General features: G+C 38.8%; 2 protein-coding genes across 2 annotated transcripts; one reads left to right on the top strand and one right to left on the bottom strand.

Moving 5' to 3' along the window:
• The first annotated feature begins 6,373 nt into the window (after positions 1-6,373).
• Positions 6,374-8,972, top strand: LOC149820068 (putative WRKY transcription factor 53). Its single transcript, XM_089982023.1, has 3 exons — positions 6,374-7,015; positions 7,814-7,939; positions 8,082-8,972. Exons 1-3 carry the CDS (start codon positions 6,675-6,677, stop codon positions 8,641-8,643), a joined length of 1,029 nt encoding a protein of 342 aa, XP_089838149.1. The 5' UTR covers positions 6,374-6,674; the 3' UTR covers positions 8,644-8,972.
• Positions 8,973-19,592: 10,620 nt separating this feature from the next.
• On the bottom strand, positions 19,593-24,340 carry LOC149820067 (1-acyl-sn-glycerol-3-phosphate acyltransferase). The gene is made up of 3 exons (XM_089982579.1): positions 23,970-24,340; positions 19,965-19,982; positions 19,593-19,863 (listed from the first exon to the last, which is right to left on the bottom strand). The coding sequence occupies exons 1-3, from the start codon at positions 24,328-24,330 to the stop codon at positions 19,673-19,675; spliced, it is 570 nt and encodes a 189-aa protein (XP_089838705.1). The 5' UTR covers positions 24,331-24,340; the 3' UTR covers positions 19,593-19,672.
• Positions 24,341-25,159: the final 819 nt, after the last annotated feature.

Raw genomic sequence — 25,159 nt, 5'->3', positions numbered from 1 at the left:
TATTGTCATTAAAATACTTTACGACTATATTTAATGGCCATACGATCTCACTGTTATAAATCTATAATGGTAACAGTTATGTTGCCGTTATAGATTTTATAAAAGGAGCCTGACGGGCCCTTTTCGTATTTCTCTCTCTATGATCTTTCTCATTCTCTCTCTAACCCTCCACCTGCTGGACCACCGCCAAACCGTCGACCGCCTCCACCCTATGACAGATTTTTTCATCCTCCATGGAGTTGTTGTTGACCATCCCTCGCCTATGGTCTACTCTCTCCTTGAATCCCTCTCTGTAATCTCTCTCTAAGCCTCCATTCATCGAACTACCGTCGACCATCCCCTCCCTCCGGTCTGCTCCCTCACTTGAATCTCTCTCTATCTCTCTCTAACCCTCCACCCACTGGAATTCGTTTATAGGTATTTTTGTGTTTCTCTCTCAATCAACATTAAACACAAATTCATGATTTCATGCTTGATTTTAGTTAGAATTTTAGGGTTTTATTTTTTTAATTGGTATATCTATGAGTGATGTTTGTTAGGATTTAAGAATTTGATTTTTTTAATTACATAAATGTTGGGCTATGGTTTTAGTTTTTTTATATTTTTTCTAATTATTATTAAACATTAATTCATGAATAGTGAATTCTTGATTTACTTAGAATATTAAGGGTTTTTTTATCAATTATCAGAAATGCATAATTTATGATGTTTATAGGAATTAGGTTTTATTGTGTTTTTTTATTATCATTAGTCATGTAATGAATATTTGATTTTTATTAGAATATTAAGGGATTTTTAATTAGCATAAATGCATGATTTTTTTTAGGATTTAAGGTATTGATTTGGATTCTTGCAAATAACATGAGTGTTTAATTAGGGTTTTAGTTTTTTTTTATGTTTTTCCTAATTACTATTAAACATGAAGTCATGAATAAGAATGCTTGAATTTACTTAGAATATTAATGGTTTTTTATCAATTATCATAAATGCATAATTTATATTGTTTGTAGAAATTAAGGTTTATTGTATTTTTTTATTATCATTAGGCATGTAATGATGGTTTGATTTTTATTAGAATATTAAAGGATTTTTAATTAGCATAAATTCATAATTTTTTTTAGAATTTAGGGTACTGATTTGGATTCTTGCTAATAACATGAGTATTTAATTAAGATTTTAGATTTTTTTGTGTTTTTTTAATTTCTATTAAACATGAATTCATGAATAATGAATGCTTGATTTTCTTAGAATATTAATGGTGTTTTATCAATTATCATAAATGCATAATTTATGTTGTTTGTAGGAATTAGTGTATACTGTGTTTTTTTATTATCATTAGGCATGTAATAAATATTTTATTTTTATTAGAATATTAAAGAATTTTTAATTAGTATAAATGCATGATTTTTTTTAAGATTTAGGGTACTGAATTGGATTCTTGCAAATAACTTGAGTGTTTAATTAGAGTTTTAGAGTTTCTTTTGTGTTTTTTCTACTAACTATTAAACATGAATTCATGAATAATGAATGTTTGATTTTACTTAGAATATTAATGTTATATATATAAATTGATTACCCAATGATCAAAGATTCTCATGTTGAATATAGTGGGGTCACCATCTATGAATATGAATCAATCATGGATACACATTCATGACAAAAGTTTTGAACTTTATATATCTAGAATTGATTAATTCCTTGAAGCATCACATGCTCATGTTGATTCTATTAGTAGGATGTGATGCTCATGTTAGAACTACAATAATAAAAAAATTAAAGTTCTATGACTGATCAAACTACACGTGATTAGACGTGGTTTTAGTCTGAAATATATTTAATCTCATGTGAGTGTAGCCTAAACCCACATAGATGCAGTGCATGTATATCATGATGAGAGCGAGGATACGATAAATGTTTTAGATCAGGTCGAAGAAATGTTAGATGTCGTTATTATGGAAACAACATTGGATCCATCTCTAGATGATGATAGTGAACACAAGCCCCTTCAAGACTTAATGGGTGATGCCTAGAGCGATCTATATCCAAGCTATAAAAAGTTAACAAAACTAGCTTTTTTCTTCAAGTTGTTACATATCAAAACAATAAACAATTAGAGTAACAAATCATTCAACATACTAATTAATTTGTTGAAGGGGTTTTCTAAGTAAAAAAGATTGTCGAACTCTTACAATGAGATGAATAAATTTGTGAATCACACTGTCTTGGATTACGTGAAGATAGATGCATGCATGAATGACTGCATTTTTTTTTTGGATTATGAAAATAACGTAACATGCCCAAAGTATAATGCTTCAATATGAAAACCACATAAAGTCAAATGAAATAAAGTTCCTTAAAAGGTGTTACGATATTTTCTTGTAAAGTTGAGGTTGCAACACTTATTCATGACAACAAAAATTGGATAAAATATGAGATGGCACAAGATCAGATGTGCAAGTGATGAGAATATACTAATTCATCCATCAAATTCTATGGTGTGAAAGAAGTTTGACAAAAAATATATATCATTCATGGCAAAACCTCGCAATATTCATCTCGGCTTGGCAAATGATGGTTTCAATCCATTTAAAAATATGAGTCAGTCATACAACATATAACCCATAGTATTTATTTGTTTATGTCAATATAAGAAGTGTATATGTTTGTTGCAGGCTTAAAGATTATACAATTTTTAAACTCTTTTTGTTTACTTGTTTATGTGAATATTAGAGGTGTATATGTTTGTTGCGGGCTTACTGAGGAATTAGAAGGTTTGTATTTCAAGTGTATTTATTACAAGCTTAGAGAAAATACAATTTTAAAACTCTCTGTTTAATTATTTATGTGTATATCTTTGTTGCAGATTTGGAGAGGATGAAGGGAGTGTAGTGGGTTTGTATTTAAAGTATGTTTATTGTAAGCTTGAAGATGATATAATTTATAATCTTTCTTTGTTTACTTGTTTATGTGAATATTAGAAGTGTATATGTTTGTTGCGGGCTTGGAGAAGATGTAGGGGGGTTGTATCTGAAGTGTGTTTATTGTAGGCTTGAAAATGATACAATTTCTGAATTCTTTTTGTTTACTTGATTATGTGAATATTAGAAGTGTATATATTTGTTGTAGGCTTAAAAAAGATGTAGAGGGTTTGCATTTTAAGTGTATTTGTTGTAGGCTTAGAGATGATACAATTTATAAACTCTTTTTGTTTACTTGTTTATGTGAATATTAGAAGTGTATATGTTTGTTGTAGGCTTGAAGATGATGTAGGAGTATAGTGGGTTTGTATTTAAAGTGTGTTTCTAAACTCTTTTTATTTACTTATTTTTGTTGGATGTAAAAAAAAATCAAAACTAAATTTTTATTTTTTGCTTGAAGGTTTATAGCCTATAACGGCAAGATCTCTATCTCACCGTTATAGGCGAGATTCATATTTCACCATCTTATAACGGCGAATAAATTCACCTTGTTATAGCCTATAACAATGAGTTAGTTTGCCTCATATCCTATAATGGCGAGCTACAAATCTCGTCATTATAGGCTATAAAGTCAAGAGTATCTCATCATTAAAACGGTTTCACCATTAAAGATTGTCACGCTACTATTGGTGTTCCTAGTTTCGTTGAGATTATTTTTACCCTTTAACGATGAGCTATAAATATTATCCTTATTACTTAACAAAAGCTAATTTTTTTTGGAGACTTATCGGTGAGAATTCTTGTGGTTATAGGTCTATAACGGTGATAAATAGGTCGATAGAGGTGAGATATGTCGCCACTATTGACCTACATCCTCCTTGTAGTGTTAATCTCTTGAAAAAGGCAAACTTGTACCCACTAAGGCTCCGCTTGTCTGGCAAGAGTAGTTAGTGTTGGGACATTGCAAGTTGGAATCCCAAATGGTATTGATGTTTAACTGGTAAGGGTATGCCTAACCCCCAGCTCTTTCTGTCCAAGAGAAAAGGAAGAGAAAAAAGCAAACTTGTTTGGTGCAAAACCTATGACAACACCCATGTCCTCTTAAAGTGTTTTGTCTGTGCAATCAGAAGATCTATTTTCAGATCCTACTCAATATCACAGTGTATCATCCATCCATAACGACAAATGTCACATTGATTTTTTGCAATTTTTTGCAAAAATCTTATCATTTTGTCATTCAAAATACCACATGGTTTGAAAAATAACATGACAATTTTTAAAAAAATTAGTGATTCTATCACTTATATATCGGGAAAACATTCTTTTTATATATTTTATCAGGTGTTTTGACTATATTTTTAGTCTTTTAACTAATTTGTCTTATCCAATATTTTGCTGATATTAACACAATACATAAAAAAAATTGAATTTCTCACGCGGTATTGGCTGCCATATTTTCTTCTGCTCAATCATTTTGTTCTCACATTTGCTGGTAAAGATCTCAGTTAGGGATTTTACGCGTCGCCGAAATCCCAAGGTCCACGCTTGCCCACCCATTACCAAAACGCCCCCCGATTGTTAGGCTACATACCAATGTTATCAGTATCGGTGTGTATTAGCCTGTATCGGCCTATGACACGTATCACGTTATACTTTATACAAATATTTTTTTATTATTTTCTGAATGATACAGAAAGATTTAGCTGAGTATCGGTATCGGCCAATACGTATGAATCGGTGGCCCAATGATTCAGAACCGATATTGATACTGACATCATTGCTCCGTGTGGAATAAATACAAGGGCTCTCCCGTAATTTCCCTTTCCCCTCTCGTCAACAAATCGAAACCCAAATAATCGCCGATCCAATCCTCCGATGAATCAGCCTCGCGTTTTACAAGACTCCCATCTCAATCATTTAAACTAAAACTCCACGGGTGGTTTGGGGAGTCGATCGGACGGCCAGGAAGGTATGGAATCTGGGCACGAAACGATGGACGGCAGTAAATACGTCTCTTCAGCCTCCTCGTTAGGGTGGAGGGTGTGAGCTTAAAGTCATGCGCGGGTGACATCGTCGAAAGGGACTCTTGACGTCAGCATGAGGACGCCATCCTCCTCTTGGTCTTGGGGAATGGCCAACGCGGAAGAAGGTTTGAAAATTCTCGGTCGTTTCCTGAGGATGAGTGGACCCCACTTCCACTCTCTTACCACCACAGCCCTCGACGGTCTGTGTTTTGTGACCAACCTGATTACTAAATTGCCCCTGATATATAGTCAAAGTTAGCCTTATGATCTCTTTGACCATTCCCCTTCCACTGACTGCCCAAATTTACCCCCGTCAACCATTTTAAGGTCCCTCACATCTCTGCCTATAACAGCTTCAGGACCTAAGGCTGGTAAACGAACCAAACATGAGGTATTCAAGCTTTGCTCGTTTTCCTGACGAGTTCAGCTGAGCTTGAGCTAAACGAGCCGAGTTGGAGATGCCGAGTTTGCGAAAAAAAATATGGATTGTTTCAAGGCCGAAAATAATATTTGAACTCTAGACCTAGTGAGACAAGTTCAAATTTGTTCGTTTAACCAAAATATACAATGTTTCAAAGCTGAAGCAATGGATTTGAACTCCTAAAAGTGATTGTTTACAAGCCAAATGTATCAACTATTTATTTTATGCTACATTACATAACATAAAATATATCTCGAACATATATGTACTGCTACTTAACAAGCATATACCAGTACCAAGCCAAGCCATGCCATTTTTTGGCTTACCGCACCCATTTTATGAGTCAAGCACAAGCGGCTTGTCTTGTTTCCCAGCCTGACCTGGTCCTAGGCTAGCTTAGAGTTAGTTGGACAGGTTGGGTATCTTGATCTATTGAACAAAGTTAAACAAGACCTAGCTCAAATATGTCAATTAACTAAGTTCCAAGTAAATTTTATAGGGTGGTTAGCATAATCTATCAATCCGAACCCTCAGATTCATTTCTGATTGGGATTCACGACTCGAGTTCGAATTTCACCGAACCCTCAGATTCATTTCTGATTGGGATTCAAGGCTCACGTTCGAATTTCACCGAACCCTCGGAACCATGCCAAATGCGCTCGAAGCTAGCTAGGTTCCACATGCCAATTTGCCTCCAAATGTGTGAACACAGCAGAAGTTTTTGTGAAGTGGAAGCTGCAAAGGGCATATTGGTAACTCTGGGCAACAATTCCGTAGAAATTCGAGTTAAACGTGCCATGTTAATGCAAAAGAGTAGGATTATGACCAAGTCAATCACTCGCTCTTAAGCAAGACCGAAGATCGGTCTTGGCATTCCTTACAGTTCTTTGGTCAAACGTCTTCCTTCTCTCCCATTCAATATTCAAACAATCAAACTTCATCCCCCCACCCTGAACCCCAAATATATACATATATATATATATATGCACCCATTTTTTAACCATCTCCACACACCAACACTCTCAGCTATCTACTGAGAAACTCATCAATTCACAGAGATCCTCTGCTTCTAGAACCTTAAGAATTCTGGCCGCTTTCTTCCAAAGAAAACCCTACTCTCATCAGCAAATGAGTGAGAGACATCAATTCCATGGGAAAAGTGCAGTTTTAGACACCAAAATCTCGGGGATTGAAGGTTTCGACACACTTCTTCTCTGCATCAACCGGAGCCTGCTACTTGACATCAATCAATTCCGAAGGAGCATAATTTGAGGATTTTTTCCCGTGATCTGACTCGTTGGTGATAGGAAAATGGGGGGCCGAGACCTGCAGAAGAGAATGATAATGGAACTGACTGAAGGCGAAGAATTCACGAAGCAGCTCCAAAGGATCCTTGAGGCACCATCATCTTCATCATCACCACCATCATCCTCCGAGTTGAGAGGTGTATTGGTGCAGAAGGTCTTGTCGTCGTTCGCCAACGTTCTCTCCATCCTCAGATCCGGTGAGTCCTGCATGCCGGAGATGCCGCCGGTGTCGGTGTTGGCCGACTCTCCGCACTCGGTTAGTAGCAGCCCGCCGGGAGAATTTTTCGACAAGAATTCCAGCAAGGCCTTTAGAGAACAGGAACGCCGGAGTGTTTGCAAGAAGAGGTAGGTCGGATTGTTTGACTTCATGTTTCATCTTTAATTAGAACTCACAGAATTGTTCTACACAGTTCTGTCCGCGCAATCAAACGTCCCCTCATGGTTTCGTTTAAGCGCAGCGCAGTAACTAGAATCTATGAGAGTCCTCATAGAGTTTTACACCACAGATATTGAAATAGGGTCACAGTCAACATGGCACCTCTAGGCCCATAATGAAACTTCCCGAGTCATAATGGGATTTCAGATTTCTTCCCCTTATCCCAAAAAAAAAAATCTTTAGAGCTGATGAGGATAGGGGGCCTGAAACAGTGTTTAATTAGTTATTTATAGGAAGTCAACTGGGCAGACATGTCCTTGAAGAGTCGAGCCCTTGTTGAGAAAGGTAGAGGAAGGCGTTAATTTGGCTCTCTTCAATGATCCAAATTGGCCTTTAGTCCGATGGTCGGTTGTCGACGTTGCTTCAAGGAAGCACCAAAAGTTGGCAGTTTTAGTTCGTCTTCATCCACACCATCCATCCCAGGAATCTAAGGCAGATCTGTATTAGATAAAGATGCACATTCTTCACATTGAAGGGTGGTGCCACCACACTGTGGCAGTCAATGTGGGGATTCATGATTTGCCATTAAAAAATGAGTTTATTCATTTTGACATGAGTTTAAGCATAACCAAGTTCGTGAAATTAAAAGAGCAATGCCTTTTTCTCTTTTATGCGTATGTTATGTACACATTCTTTGGCACTTTTTTGTCTTTAAGCAGGCAATTCTTTTCCTCTTTTTAAATATATGGTTCTGTTGATTGCTGCAGAAAGACCTTGCCCAAATGGACAGAGCAAGTACACACTAACCCAGAGACAGGACCAGAGCCATTAGATGATGGGTATAGCTGGAGGAAGTATGGCCAAAAGGACATACTTGGTGCTAAACACCCAAGGTACTTTTATTTACCCCCTAGAACTTACATCAAGAAAAAACTGTCCTTATTGATGAAATTTTTTACTAGGGAAAAGGGAGTGAAGCAAAATGGATGTTGGTAAATGAAAAGACTAATTGGGTATGTTTGATGTTGTATGCAGAGGGTACTACAGATGCACACACCGGTTTCAACAAGGATGTCAAGCAACCAAGCAGGTGCAGAGATCTGACCACAACCCAACAGTTTTTGACATAACTTACAGGGGGAAGCACACCTGTAACCAATCAACTCATCAGTTTTCCACAACATTGTCTGTCCAACAAAACCAGCAGCCTCAAAATTTCCAGCCACAATTGCTTTTGAACTTCAAAACTGGCCTCAAGGTGAAGACTGAAGGCTTAGATGAGCCAAACACTGCCACACCTTTCTCCTTCCCCCTGACCCCAGAGCACCAAGAACTGCAGCAGCAGCAACAAGAACACTCGTTTGATCAACTAATGGGATCTGTATCACCACAATTCGTCTCGTCCAGTACTCCTGACTCGAATTACTACTTCTTCTCTTACGGCATGGAGCAGCCAAATCTGCACACTTCGGAATCCGACTTGACCGATATCATATCAGCCACCACATCGGCAACCAATTCTCCGATTGTTGGCATAGATTTTCCACCCTTAGATCTTTGCCAGGATCTCTCCTTCGACGTCACGGACTTCTTCTAGTCTAAGATCAGAAGACGAGCAATGTCTTTTCCTTTGTCATAAGAATGGCCCTTGGCACATCATGGACTTCATTTTACAAAGATCAATGGACATGTTCACGTTTGTCGTAAAGGAAGGATTATGTAGTTTTATGAGTAAACACTGAACTCAATCACCTGCTGCCGTTGCTCTCCAGTTTTCTTCCGAGGTATCTCCAGTAGTGGTATTCAGCCTTAGATTTCTATGTAGGACTTTCTATTGTAACCCACAAATACAGAGGCAGGAGTCAAGTAAGAGATGTACAGTATTAATTAGATGCTTGTTTCCGTGCACTGGAAACGCTTCTTGAATTTGAGGTCCCTCACCTGTCTTTTTTTTTTTTTTTTACTCTTTTGATGGGTAATTTGAATCCTACTGCTTAGATGTAACTGTGTTTTGCTTTCTCTGGCACAAGGATGACATTGAATTTACTTCAACAGTGTGCCCACATCTTTACGTTTACCTGGCCAAATATAAACCATGGTTGCAATTAATCTCTACAAGGACACTAGGGGTGGCAATTTCTGACACGACCCGCAAACCCGACCCGCCAACCCGACCCGCCAACCCGCCTCTTAGGCGGGTTCGGGTTGGGGGTATGCCAACCGGCCAACCCGGCTGACCCGTTTAATAAACGGGTTAGGCGGGTGGGTCAACCCACCAACCCGCCAACCCGCCAACCCGTCTGCCAACCCGCCAACCCGACCTGCCAACCCGACCCATCAACCCGACCCGCCAACCTGACTACCTGCCAACCCGATCCGTCAACCCGCCAACCCGACCCACCAACCTGACCCGCGAACCTGAAAACCCATTTACCCGACCCAACCCATTTATTAAATGGGTTGGCAGGTCGTGTCGGGTTACCCGTTTATTAAACGGGTCGGGTTCATGTTTGCCACAGCTGACCCATTTAATAAACGGGTCGGGTTCGGGTTGAGGTATGCTGACACGCCAATCTGCTAACCCGACCCGATTGCCACCCCTAAAGGACACCATGGTTCATTGGTGTGAGACTCTCCGGGCAGCTTAACTTCTTGAACCACTTTCAGAGGTGTGCCACGTAAGGCACGTTGGTCGTGGGGCCCACCGGGTTCTCCTCGCTTCAGCGAGGGTTCTTCCTCAAAATAATATATATATTTGGGCTTGAACCTATCCTTTTAGTGAACAGCCGTGTTAGTCCCTTTTGAATGGGGGACCGCTTAACAGAAGGGGGGTGGTCCTCGTGAATGAAGCAATGGACGGTGAAGATGTCAAATCACTTTCTTAGAGTGATTTGATGGATCACCTTATCTGCTATCGGGGCAGCCATTACGTGGCACTACGTGGATGGGCTGAACACGTCATTAAATCTGCTTTCCTCAGTCAGGCAATTGGGCAAAAGATGAGTCTCTCTAACTGAAACTTTGCCTAAAAGACATTTTCCAGGAACCATGTAATTCAATGGGCAAATCAGTTCCACTCGTCCCCTGCATCCCTATCTTGATACACCTTGGGATTTCATTATTGATGCAGATTGCTTTTATGAGATCTGACTCCATAGATGTGATCTACAACATTCATTGTAAAGATTGACATTTAAATAGCTGAAATCGGACTCGTGCAAGATTTTTTTGGTGATTCTCATATCAAAGGTTGACAAAATACAAAATTTTATGATTTAAAAAATCATATTTTTTCATCAAAAAATATGAATCAAGGGGTTATTCTTATTAAATTGACCATGAATCCATCTATAACTGTAACACAATGAAAACTGGCTTTTCCAAAATGAGGCTGATGACATTTTACGTGCTTCTTAACAGTGAAAATAACTTCGGGTCTTTATTTATCAGTTTTATTGAAAACATGGGTCTTGGAATATCTTTTTTTTCATAAAGCATGGAGTTTTTAGTATATCAGGTAAAAGATGGTTCTCTTTATTAAATATTAATTTCCATAGAGTAGAGATGGCAGTAGACTGGGGCGGAAGAGGGGGACAAGGTCTCCACTCCTGCCCTGTATCAGAATTAGGGATGGCAGTGGACCTGGGGAAAGCGGGGCCCCGCCTCGCCCCGGGGATGGAGGTGGGGACGAAGGTTAAAATCCATCCCCGTCCGGGGGTGGAGGCGGGGATGGACGTGCACTTTTCCCCGCCCCGTCCTGTCCCTGCCACGATCCCTGTCTCATCCCCGCCCCAACCACTTTTCCCCGCAATATCCCCACCCCACCTCATCCCCGTTTGAACCGGGGATGGAGGACATGAAACGGAGATGAAGGCGGGGGTGGAGGATAAAATCCATCCCCGCCGGGGATGGAGGCGGCCCGCCTGGAGGATAAAATCTTGAGGCGGGGCGGGGGTGGAGACCTTGTCCCCCGCCCCGCCCCACCCCACTGCCATCCCTAATCAAAATTCTGCTCTTCATCCCCGCCTTCATCCTTTCATGGGTTTTCATTTTAACCGGCATCCTTGCCTTCATCCCCGGTCCAAACTGGGCAAGTTGGGGCGGGGCTTCATTTCTCTCCGGTCCACTGTCATCCTTAAAGGTATTTTAATTATTTTACTAACAGGGATCGAGAACGGGGTGGGGGTGGGGGTGGAGGAAAGTGTAAATCCATGCTCGCCTCCATCCTGGTACGGGTTTTGATTTTAACCTCTACCCCCGTTTAAAAAAACCAAAAAGGAACTTGGGGGCGATGTTTGGAATTTAGGAGGATAGGAGTTAATGCATTTGGCAAAACAGCTGCCACTTCCTGAAATTAGTGTGGCAAAACCTGACACGACCCGCCTCTTAGGCAGGTTCGGGTTGGGCTTAAGCCAACCCGTTTAATAAACGGGTTGACCCGCCTAACCTGTTTATTAAACGGGTCGGGTTCGGGTTGGGGGTATGCCAACCCGGCTGACCCGTTTAATAAACGGGTTAGGCGGGCGGGTCAACCCGCCAACCCGTCTGCCAACCAGCCAACCCGACCAACCAACCCTTCGACCCGCCAACCTGACCCGCGAACCTGAGAACCCGTTTACCCGACCCAACCCATTTATTAAATGGGTTGGCGGGTCGTGTCGGGTTACCTATTTACTAAACGGGCCGGGTTCGTGTTTGCCACAGCCGACCCGTTTATTAAACGGGTCGGGTTCGGGTTGAGGTATGCTGACCCGCCAACCCGTCGGGTCGACCCGCCAACCCGACACTATTGCCACCCCTCCTGACTGAAATGCCACATCCCATCTCACCTACTAGTTTCCAAACAGGGCCTCAAAGAAAAAAACAAGAAGAAGGTACGTGGATAAGTTAGTAAAAATGATGGTTAAGGTGGTGCGTGCTTGTCAAGCGAAGAAACATAGAACGCATGGTTTTCACATCATGCCCCTTCTTTTTTAGTGTTTATTCTTCATTTGTTGGTGACAGTTGAGACCTTTTGCTCTTATCTGCACATGACAGGAAACATCCTAACCTTTTGGTTATTTTTATCTTTCCATACCAAAAGTAGAGAATGAGGGGCACTCGGAATTGAAACGAGCTACATGAAGAGTTCTTGCCCTTGAGGATTTGGAAGCATATGAACAGAACCGGGGCACGTCGTTGGTTCCTACCTCCTGCGTCGTTGACGCAAGCAATGGTTGGCTGTGAATGTCCCCCGAAGATGCCTTGGGGCCCGTTTGCGTGGATAAAAAATAAGGAAGTTTCCACGAAAATGAACGGAGCTCCATGCATTTATATAAGCACTGTTACAGGACAATCTTTTTTCTCATGATAAAAAAAAGGTCCTTGAAAATTGACACAAGTTTTAAAGAAAACGAGAACAGGGATTTGAAAAGATGCTGAACTATATTGATTGAATGAATACAAGAGAGATACAATGAATATATATATATATATATATATATATATATATATATATATATATATATATATATATATATATATATATATATATATATATAGAGAGAGAGAGAGAGAGAGAGAGAGAGAAAAGTACATGGTTTTTTCTGAAATATCAATTCCTTGATAATAGCTGATAACTACGATAAAGTTACCGAGAATACCAAAAATTCGGTATACATTGAGATAACAAGTATATAAGGTATACCGTGATAACAAGGATACTGAGTATTCAGTATTCTTGTTATTGTAAACTCCTTTTACTCCCCCTCAAGTTGGAGTGGATGGATTGAAGATGCCAAACTAGGTCTTGAGATGAGAGAATTAGTGGTCAGTGCCAAGCGCCTTAATGAAAAGATCTGCATACTGTGAGTGCGTGGGAATAAAATTTGTTTGAATCAAGTCACTCTGAATTTTCTCGGCACGAGATGACAATCAATTTTGATGTGTATGGTGCACTCGTGATAAACCAAATTTGTGGCAATGTGAAGAGCTGCTTAGTTGTCGCAATACAATGTCATGAGATGGGAGTGATGAATGCCAAAATCCATCAACAGGTACTTAATTGATCCATGTGAGTTTGCAGCATGCTAAGGCCATAGATCGATACTCAACTTCAGTCGATGAGCGAGACATGGTGGACTGCTTTTTAGTCTTTCAGGAAACGGGGTTGTTTCCAATCATAATACAATAACCAGATGTGGACCTGCGAGTGATTGGGCAAGAGGCCCAATCAAAATTGTAATAACCAATCACTTGGATGTTGCTTGTGGAGGACATTAAAATTCCTTTCTCGGGGCAACTTTTGATATATCGAAGGACCCGAATTGTGGCATTCATATGCGGTTGTTGCGGCTGACTGCTGAATTGATTTAGAATATTGACCGCAAAAATTATATATGGACGAGTTATAGTGCGGTATAATAACTGACCCACCAGATGTCTGTACGGTCTCAGGCCTTCTAATAAGGCGCCATCTTCATGACTAAGTTTGATGTGGGATTCCATGGGTGATTTGCTTGGTTTTGCTCCAAGGAATCCCATGTCCTGAAGAATATCAAGGGCATACTTACGCTGAGATAAGAAGATGTTGTTCTTGGATCTGGTGACTTCAATGTCGAGAAAGTATTTTAAATGTCCAAGGTCTTTCAATCACAATTGTTGATTTATTTGTACTTTGAGTTTCTTGATGTAGGTGAGATCATATCTTGCAATAATGATATCGTCCACATAAACTAGAACAAAGATGTGTGCTTTGTTAGTGGCCTTTGAAAAAAGAGAATAGTTAGCCCTAAACTAAGCAAAACCTTCTTGAAGCATATAATGTGAAAGTTTAGTAAACCAGATTCGAGAAGACTGTTTAAGACTATACAACAACTTGTGCAACTTGCAAACCTTATGTTCCACTTGAACCAAAAAACCCGGTGGCAAGTCCATGTATACCTCTTCATTGAGATCCCTATGTAAAAATGTGTTGTTAACATCTATTTGACATATATGCCAATGTTTTATTGCTAAAATAGCTATCAATCATCGTACGGTGACCAACTTTGCAATCAGGGCAAAAGTCTCATTATAATTGAATCCTTTAATTTGAGTGTAGCCTTTGGCCACTAGGCAGGCTTTATGTCTTTCAATAGAGCCATCAGAACAATACTTCATTTTGTATACCCATTTACATCCAATTGGGTGCTTTCCTGCATATAAATTCATAATCGACCAGGTGTGGTTTTCTTTCAATTCCCTAATCTTTGTAGTCATGGCATCACGCCAATACTAGAACTTCATGGCTTGGTAGAAGGTTTTGGGTTTTGGACATTAAAAATTAGCACTTAGGAAGGCACAGTGTCCCTTAGAAAAATGATCATACCTTATAACTTTTGACAACTCATGATTTAATTATGTTGTGGGACTTTTCTCTCACATTAATCGATTGGAGTATGGGAGCAATGGCGTAGCAACTATAGTCTTTGAGGCGCAGTGATAGTTGTTGGTTTCTTTCAGATCTTCGGAGATAGACTTGAATGGGCTTAGCGGTTTCAGGATTTGAATCGAGGTGGATGGGTGTAGGTGTTTTATTGACTGCACTTTTATTGGATTCTTGATTTTCGCAAGACTGATGATCAAAAATGGGAATGAGTAGGATACTCCCCCTCTTCTTCATTCAGAGTATTATGATCTTAAAAAGGAAAGACATTTTCATAAAACTTGACATCCCGACTTACAAAAATCTTTTGTGTTTCAAGATCATACACATGATATCCCACTTGAGCATATGGGTATCCTATGAACACTCCTTTGCAAGCATGATTGTCAAATTTGTGAGAGTAATGGATATTATGAGCATAGCACAAACATCAAAAAATGCGAAAATGGTCATAAGTCAGGTTTTTTTCATGGAGAAGCTCGTAAGGTGTAATGGTTTTGAAGAAATGCTATTAATGATATATGCAGCCGTTAAAATGCATTCTCCCCAAAACTTACTAGGTAGGGAGGCTTGAAATCTCAAGGCCTTAGCAACATTGAGCAGATCTCTGCATTTACGTTCGTCCACACCATTTTCTTGGGGGTTTGTAACATAACTATATTGATGCTCAACACCCTTTTCTCTAAAAAAAGTTTGCATGTCACTTGAAAAAAACTCAGTTCCATTATCAGATTTGAGACTTAAAATTTTACTGTTGAATTGATTTTCAACAATGATTTTTTTTTTATTTCAACAATAATTTTTAATTTGTGCAGCATAAGATGAACCCATGTGGTCCTAGAATAATCGTCAACAATGGTCAAAAAATATTATGCTCTAGATAATGGGGTGGTTTGGTATCCTCCCCAAATGAACAATAGATAAGTTGGAAAGGCTTTGATGAAGCAATGGATCTGCTAGGGAATGGAAGTCGGGTTTGTTTAGCCTTGTGACATACGTCACAATGATCGTGATGAATACACCTATGCAATTTTTTATTATTCATAAGAATTTGCAATCTAGCATTCAAAAGATGTCGAAGACATAAATGCCAAATATTGGAATCAAAAGAAGAATTATTCAGGGAAAGATTCACTAGTCTAAAAAACATAAAGTCCATCACGTCGCTTACCCACTCAAATCTTCCTCTTCGAGAGATGGTCCTGAAAAACACAATAATCATAACAAAAGAAAACATCACATTTGAGGTCTTAAATCAATTTACTCACAAAAATAAGATTCAACTTAATTTCTAGGACAAAGAGGACATTTGATAGAAGAAGCTTCGGAGCCAACTGAACACTACCTATGTGAGTGACATGTGTAGAGGAGCCGTTTGAAAATCCAATAGGAGGGAAAATAGTGGTCTTAGGGGACATTAAATTTGGCAAAGAATTATTAATGTGATCTGTCGCATCCGTGTCTATGATCCAATGTTCGGGCGCTATGGAGCATACAAAAGAAACATCGAGATTACATGTTAGGTTGACCACATGTACTAGTTTAGGATTACCTAGATTTATTGCAGCTAATATTTGATCAAGTTGTTCCTAGGTAAGTTGTTTGGGGCTTTGGATGGACTTATTGCCTTCAGAAGTTACAAAACTTGCACTAGTCTGACTCCATTAATGGGCATTGGCAGGAGCACCAAATCGATTTGAAAAATAGTAGAGATGAAAGCATTCAACCTTTACATGGCAGATTCTTTCACAGTGATCACACTTTAGGCGGATACGATTATGACGATTCTTGGTGTGATCCGCATTGTTTTGAACATTAGAACCTTTTATAACCATTGCCACAGGTTCTTGATTGGACGTGACTCTGAGGTCACGTTGTCTTTCTTCTTGCATGAGCAATGCAAAAGCTTTATATATACTTGGTAATGGTGACATCAAGAGCAGTTGGCTCCTTATGACACTATAGCTCTCATTCAAACCTATTAGGAATTGCATGAGTCTTTCCTGATCTTGTTGTTCGTGAATGTCATTGGTCGTTCCACATATACATGGTGGAGTAGTCATGTATGTGGACATCTCATCCCATAGGCCTTTCATCTTGGTATAGTAGGCTACTACGAGGTTTTGCATTTGTCTGATATTAACAATCTCTTATTGGATCTGGTATATGCGTGGACCGTTTGATTGAGAGAATCGCTCGCAAAGCTTGGTCAACACTTCGGCTGAAATTTCATTGTAGATAACGCTTGAGGACAAATCAAGACGCAATAAGTTGAGCAGCCATGATAATACCATATTATTGCATCGTTCCCAGGCAACAATGGTCTTTAGAGGAGAACTCGGTTTCTTAATAGACTCATCTACAAAACCAAATTTATTCTTTGCAGATAGTGCCATGGTCATTGCGCGACACCATCTAGTGTAGTTGCCGTTGGTCAATGACTGTGATACCAGCGTCATGCCGGGATTGTTTAAATGATGGAGGAAAAAAGGGCTCTCCATCTATTCAGAGTTTGGGCTTGATGTACTTTCAACTCCGCTGTCCACCTATAGAGTGGATATACAGATTGAAAAGAAAAATGATTTGGACAATGGATGAAGATTGTAGCAATGAAGATGGTGCAAATATGAGGATGTGCAGACTGTAAAAAAATAACCTAAATAGCAAATGCGCAGACTATATAAAGAAAGTCAATCCAAACTTGATGATACGCCTACTGTAGTGAAGGCAGATAGCACGATATACTAAAAAAACAACGATTGCAGCAACAGCCTTTAGTTGATGCTCAACTTAAAAAAAAAAAAAGCCTCACTACGTCCTAAGCTCTGATACCATGAAGAAAACAAGAACAAAGAATTAAAAAGATCTTTCGAACTATATTGATTGAATGAATATAAGAGAGATACAATGAACATATATATAGAAAAGTACACGGTTTCCTCTATAATATTGATTCCTTGATAATAGTTGCATTTGGTTGATTTGATAACCACAATAAGAGTACAGAGAATACCGAGAGTTCGGTATACACTGAGATAACAAGTATATAAGGTATACCATGATAACAAGGATACCAAGTATTTGGTATTCTTGTTATCGTAAACTCCTTTTAAGTTTTATTGTTCAAAAGTGTTAGTTTGCTCTTGGCACAAGGACAGGCTATAGTACCACGAAGCAAAATAGACACAAGAAGTGAGTTATTGAAGCAAAAGTGGACAAATGAGTATAAAAAAGTAGTATAAAGCGTGAAGCAGGATTCATATTTAGAAACGATTGTGAAAGCATGTGAGAAGAAAAAAAAAAGTGAAGAAAACGAAAGAGAAATGAGTGAAAAACGAAAAAAAACTCATTCATCTTCATTCAATTCTTTGAATTGTTTTTCTCTATCATAGATTTGTTTCATGTATGCAGTAATCTGCACAACAATGTTAATCAATGCATAAGGATGGCCCCTACCCCATTGATTCATCCTTCCCATTTGCTGAATGATCTGTATAATCAACATTAGATCTACCTTCCCTTTTTTAAAAAGGCCCTTTGTCCAAGCCACTATTAGTTTATCTCTATTAGAGGACCTGTTCCACTAGATCCACAAGTCAACCGATCTACCTTGGGTGGAGTGGCCAATGAGGAAGGAGCCCACACATTGGAAGCATCAAAAGAAGCTCACACATTTGAAAAGTTCAAGAATGACAAGAAGGTTCGCACGGTGGAAGATTCCAATAACAAAGCATCCAATATGAAGAAAATTCAAGAATTGGAAGAGTCCCAATCGATTAAGAAACAAAACTTTCCTTCTTGTAATGTGTTGCATAAGGTAACAAGCGACCAATTAGATGAGTTGTTGAATACGTCTCTAATTCCCAATGTAAATTATAAATAAGCATTAAGGGAAATACCTACACGCGATTGTTAGTGTACGTGACCAAAATCGTGGAGGTAGGTCTATTGACCGAACCACGTTAAATCGAAGGTCGCTTTTCTTTTATAGTATCAGTGCCTCGCGAGATTCATCATGGAATCTTCCTCTTTGATATCTACCTCATCGGAGGCTCAATCAGCAGGGGCAAGCATTCATTCGGGTAACATTCTCTCACCTTTGTTTCACCCTCTAGCATCGTCCAATCTTCAATGCTTTATGGCTATGAAGCTTATCTCAGAGAACTATTTGCTCTGGGAATCCTAGTTCCTGCCTATCCTAAACTCGTATGAGTTAATGGAATTCATGGATGGCTCCAAGCCATGTACACCAAAATTCATCAATTCAGACAATAATAAGAAACTGGATCTTAATACTAAATGTCTTATGGTAAGGACAAGACCAACTCTCATTGAGTTGGATGATTTTATCATTGTTAGAACCCATACATAGCTTAATAGTGGGTCTGTGAACCTCACTTGAAGTTTGGAATACCCTAAAGTGGTCTTATGTTGCTCACTCTCAATCTCATATTCTTCAATTGAATATCCGATTTCAAGATTTGAAAAAGGAGTCAAAAAATATAGACGAGTACCTCCTTGAAGCAAGGAAAATCGCTCACCAGCATGCAGTCATTGGTAAGCCTATGGGCAAAAGTTTATGCACGATAATAACACATTTTTTTTAATTCTATCATGAATTTTCTATGTTAAGAATCAAACATTGGGTAAGGTCCTCATCAAAGGCATGAGTAAGAATGGGATATATCAGATTCTTAGGGAAAGAAGCAAGCATGTAATGGTTGAAGAAAGAACTTCATTGGAAAGATGACACCAGCGATTGGGACATTTGTCCCTTAGAATAGTTCAGAAAGTAGTTAACAAATTTAAGTTGCCTGTTTACAAAAGTAGTTTGAGAGAAGTGCATGAAGCCTGTCAACTTGGGAAGGATCTTCGATTTTTATTTACCACTATTATTGTCTCTAAACCATTAGATATAGTTTATTATGATATTTAGGGTCCTACACCCATTATTTCTGATGATGGGTCCTACAACCATTAATATTGTTTGCACTTCCGAAATGCGCTTCCCCATATGCCTAGACGCTTCCGGTAACTCCGGTTCTGAGTCTTCTAATGACTCCTACAGAACATGTTTGACCTCAACAAGTACTTGAAAAGCAACAGTACGTCAATGAATATTTCAAGATACACCTCACAGCTAAGCCAAGAGCTCATAAAAATTTGATGTGGCATTGAACAAGGTATATGCTTGAGTTTATTTACAAGCTAATGATTTTACCTACACTGATTTTTGCTTCTCATCAGCTTTCGAACTGACACTTGAGGCTCTGCATCCTGTTCCTCGTTTGGCTTTCCTCAATGCTTCTCTCAACCCAATCACAATGAATAAATTGGTCAGAGTTAACAAAAATTCTGCACCACCATGTAGCCAATCAACATTTGACAAAGAGGTCCCATATTTAACCTTAGCTGACAATGCAGAGAAATCACTCTTTAGTTTCAAGACATTTTCTAGAGAACCATTGATAAAAAAAAATAAGTAAAATCCGTCAAGTATGAAAAGAAATTACCATAAATACCAGCTGGAACTGCTCCATTAACACATTCAAGGATGCATGAAAAGGATAAAAAACGTTGTTGTGAGAACCAAATCAATTAAAGACAGATGAAAGAAAGCTTCTATTATTCACTATGGTTAGATGCAACAATAAGTTTGCAACAAAATGCTTCATGAGCGGGGCAACCAAAATACGGGAGAGAGATATTCATGACCTTATTATTCTCAAAGCAAGTAACTTCTTGGTGTGTGTGGGGGGGGTGGGGGGGACCTCAACATTGAGTCGAACTTGACCTAAGGTCGATATCCTTTCTGGGTGTAACCCAAAGTTTGGTTGATGATAAATTGTGAATATTGCTTGCAGTTCCCCCCACCCCCAACCCTGCAGATTGCTCTGCCACTGATTGCATCAGAACATGACATTGTTTTCCCATTTGTTTAGGAGTTCTTAAGTTACACAAATTCAGCAAGACTGGAGATAGATTGTATCAGGGATTTTTATAGTCCGCTACAGTGTTCCCTAATACCATGGTGCTGCCATATTTACACAGCCATTTCTAACATAATGGAAATCAAGTGTTGTTTAATGATGCTCAGAGGAGCCATTAGCAGTACAGTTTAGATGAATTACATAAGCTCCCAGGTGCTGCAGGCAGATTTTTTTTTAAGGCAAGCTGGGGTTAGGCAGACCCCCACCAGTTACTATTCAACGTACCACTGGGGTTTGAACCTGCAACGTCACACCACAAGGAGACGTGCATTGACAGCTCCCAGACGCTGCAGGCAGAATTACAACAAATGAATTTGAGATTATCAATGCATCTGATGTCTTAACCACTGTCACCGATATCGGCGATATTTTGAAAATATCGCGAGAAATACTGATATTTTAAGGTAGCCAATATTAAAGGTAACATCTCGTGATATTTTCAAAATATGGCCAGAAGACAAAATATTGTGATATTTTTTGGAAAAACTCTTTTTTTATTTTAAGTTTGCATTTCCTATTTTTTTGTTTCTTTTATAATTTAAAACTTTAAAACATGTTTCCTTATATTTTTGAAAGAAAAATAATGCAAAACTTATCATTTTCTTAGCTTTTTTGTTGTTATTTATAATTTTTCAATTTTTTAAACTCCCGAGACTTATCAACTTTTGTAAATCTCTCCGAGAAATACCCTCACCGAGAATTTAGCTTTAACGATACAGGTGACTATGGTCTTAACAAATAGTTAAGGCACATGTCTTGAAGTACAAATGTTTGTCCATAAATTCCATAAAATCCCATAAGAAAAATTTCTTCATTTCAGGTGTAGAATTTGAGAAACACCTAAAGCATTAGGTTACTTGGATATCAGTAAACATTCCTTTAGATGGATATTGCATATTAGCTACATCCTGTTATTGACAAATTTAAACCTTCACAAGTTGGTGGCCGAAACAAACTACAATACCAGAGCATATCAGCTCATGCTAGAGCAAACAATCTATCAATAGGGTTTGACCGAAATTAGTTAGGCTGGTACTAAGTAATTCTGAATTGTTTATCTATGTATGCATATGATGATCCTATCATTTATCTCTATATAGAAGTTTTCACCATTCCACTGCCATTTGAAGGCTTTGACATGATATTAGGGTGTGTAACATGCTAGAAAAGCAAGGAGATGGTCTCTAGCACAAAGTTAAGCCTATTGGAGTTTGTGTATGGTCTTATATGTGAAGATCTCTCAGAAAGAATAATTTGAGCCTGATTGGCTGGATAGTAGAGAAGCAATGGTCCAAAACTCGGAATATATCCTCCAATCTTGCGATCTTCATGAAACAATTTTCTAACATGAGATATCCATCCACTCTAACAGTGTCTTCAATAGTCAAGGGAACTGGAACTGAAGATCCTTTTTTTCATCTATTGAGATCCACTGGGTGGAATGGGGACCAGGGAACGAAGGACATTTAAAATTACAAACTAAAAATTTCCAACAATCTTTCAAGTGGTAGGTGGTACAGTAGAGAAAGTGTGGAACAGTTGATGCTGAATCAATGGAAAAGAACCTAATGAACAATTTTAATGGGGATAAGATAAATGAAAAATGCTTTGCAACTTGGGAAGTTGTAGAAGAATGGCAAAGGATTCGGTTACCCCCTTTCATTAAAGATGCTGGCCCAACTTGTGACAAAAATGATGTTCATCATGAAATATGAGAACGCTATTCAATATGCCAGGTCATATTGACTGCCAACAACATTTTAAGTGCGCATAGGGACATTCTTTCCTTACTGGTTTCATGACAATGTCAAAAAGAATTTAAACTACTTAAGAGTTCATGGAAAAGTTCAAGCATTGGTCCATTGTGCTTCTCAAGGAAGAAAACTGAAAATGATAAGCAGACTAGATTCAAGATAGTAATTGCAGAAGGGGAAGAAATATGAAAAACAAAAACAGAAACACAAGGGTTAAATGTGGGGACCAAGATTTTGGCACCTTAACCAAGAGAACTGGGTTCAAATCCAGTACATATCTAGGGGAAAAGGAAGAGGAAACGAGCTTTACAGAGCATTACATGGGGAACCATAAAGAAAGAACTAACTTTGCACTAAAAAGAAAGAACCAAAGTAAGGCAAATGATCAATAGACAAGCAACTGAAACACATAAATAACTGCTTCCTTATTTGTAATAACCTGGACTGCCAAGGTTGTGCACAGAGACCCCAAAAAACTTTATTATTTTGATTTGAACACGTAGATGCATGTTTGCAATTTTGTAATGAAATTGCTGCATATGAACAATTCCAGGAAGCAAGAGGACATTGCTTTGTGCCAGTCAGATCGCAAAGAAGATTGGGGAACTCAAAATGAAGAACATGCAAAAAGAAAAAAGGGGGACTTTAGTACTTTATATGGAAAGAAGCAGATGGAAGATTCTGTAGCATTCTAATAAAGCAGAAGCTGATATGGTGAAAGTGAGTAATGTCTACAAGTCACGCAAACACTATTGTGCTGCCATGCCTACAAATTTAAGGGTATTTGCGGATTTAATAAATAAATGAAGGAGACTTTGAAAAGGTTCTGCTACAACTTTTCTGTATTGCAGTAGAAAATCGTGGGACCTTGCTCTCCGATAGACTGTGCAATAATGCGACCATCTTCCTTCTGAAAAAGCAAAATCTTATTGCAAAACCTACCTGTTATTTGTTAAGGTCATCACCTTCACTTGTTCTTTCAAGCATATGAGGTAATGCCATCATAATTCAGTGACAATTCATCCTATTTAACTGATCCATCAAGAACATTTCAAGATGTTCACTTGATTCTAAATCAAAAGCTACAACGATACCAATTGAAGTAACAATGCAATTTCCCGATTCGCATTTCATCTTTGAGCAAGCAGCATCTATTCATGGATATCCAACATCCTTGCTAGTTGAGAATGAGCATCACAGATATCAGGAGAAGTTGAAAATAACGTGCAGGAACCATCCCAATTTAGGGCAAGGAGACTAAAAACATATACTGAAAGAAAAAGTTAATGATAGATATTCAAACATTTTTTGAATTTATGGTATAAATTCGCAAAAAGTGAACATCACAATAAAACATGACACCAACTTCATCCTCTAACATCCAAGACCACCCATCCCTCACCCTCAACCAAAAAAAGAGAAAAAGAAGGCAAAAAAAAAATGGTTAAAGTTATCAGTCATCCAGATAATAATGGAAAACTAAACACATATTGATATGATCATTTCCATTACGAAGTAAATTCTTATATTGGGTAAAAGGTAAAAAAAATGATTCTCCACATACTTGAGCAGGAAAAGCGTTTTGACACCACTGCACCCTCAAAATTAAGAGCAACAGGATCCAAAGAGAAACAAAAGAAGCACAAAAACTAAAAATTTGGATCAACGCACCAGCAGCTCCTTTTTAACTCAAGATGGCATAACCTCTTCACCTTCATTTCCAAGATAATCACACACAACAGATGAAAAAACAAGAGAAAGAAAACAGACTTACTTGTAGCACCAACAAATGCAAGCAGGAAGTAGAAGCCGAAAAGGGTAAGCTTTGGCCAAGATTTGGACTTGGTGATGAAGTAAAGGAAACCAAGATAAGGGAGCAGAGAGGCAGCAAACAGTTGCGAAGCTATGCTCTGGGAATCAACCGTTGGTGCCCATGGATCAACGGGCAGAAGCCCACAGAAAACCGCACTGACACCTCTCCCACCGGTAGAATTCTTCAATCCTTTCGGCCTCCTCGCCGTCATTTCTCTTCGGCCAACAAGATTCACAGAGGGGTTCTTCAGTGAAGGCAGCAGACGGCGCCTGGTTGGGCTTGGAGGGAGAACACATGGAGAGGGGATCCCTGTGGTCAGCATCGCGGCTGATAGCCCAAAGACTAGTGGTCGCCCAGCATATGCTTATATTAGCTTGTACACGTGCCCCTTGCACGTGTGTTAAAGAACCTATCATTTTTTTTCTTTTTTCTTTTTTCTTTTTATTCAATTCTTGAAGAAATTTAGGGGAATTTAGATAAGGTGCAATTTGTTCGAAGCAGGTTATATGTTCTCCCTCAGGGGTTTGAATGAGCACCACGTATATAAGCGCGTGGGGCTCGCATCCTTGTGTGTCTGCATCAGTTAGCATCGAAGTCTGGTACGGTTGCAAAGACTTAAGTACCCTTTCTTGTCATTTTCGTTATGAAACGATGATTCTAGAAAAGGACAAAAATACCCTTCATTCCGAAAAATGAGGATGATCTTAACTCTTTAAAGTCCAAACATTCTCTTTTCGCCTTAAGCAGTAAACTCCTTTATTGTAACAGGAGCTTCTCGCAATATTTCACCCTAAACGTTTCAGATTACCCATTGACAACACACCATCTGCTATAACAAGAGGTCTCTTTGATGACACACCCTTTGTCGTTGTCTGCTGTCGTCGGAGTGCCCTTTACTGTCATTTGCTGTCATCGAAGCACTCTTTGTCATCGTCTGCTGTCGCTAAAGTACCATTTGTCGTTGTCTATTGTTGTTCGAGCACCCTTTGTCATCGTCTATTATCGTCGGAGCACTCTTTATCGTTGTTTGCTCGTGAGAAATAATTGAACTACCAGAGGAATCAGCATTTTGTCTATTGTTCATCATGATATCAGGGTGCAAGCATTGAACTGAGTAGACAAAGAATAGTGATTTACAAAAGAGATAATGG

Source organism: Nuphar pumila, chromosome 12 (assembly GCF_984573655.1).
Source record: "Nuphar pumila chromosome 12, dmNupPumi1.hap1.1, whole genome shotgun sequence".
Lineage (NCBI taxonomy): Eukaryota > Viridiplantae > Streptophyta > Magnoliopsida > Nymphaeales > Nymphaeaceae > Nuphar > Nuphar pumila.
Note: the sequence above shows the minus strand (reverse complement) of the source record. Positions and strands in the feature narration are given on the sequence as shown.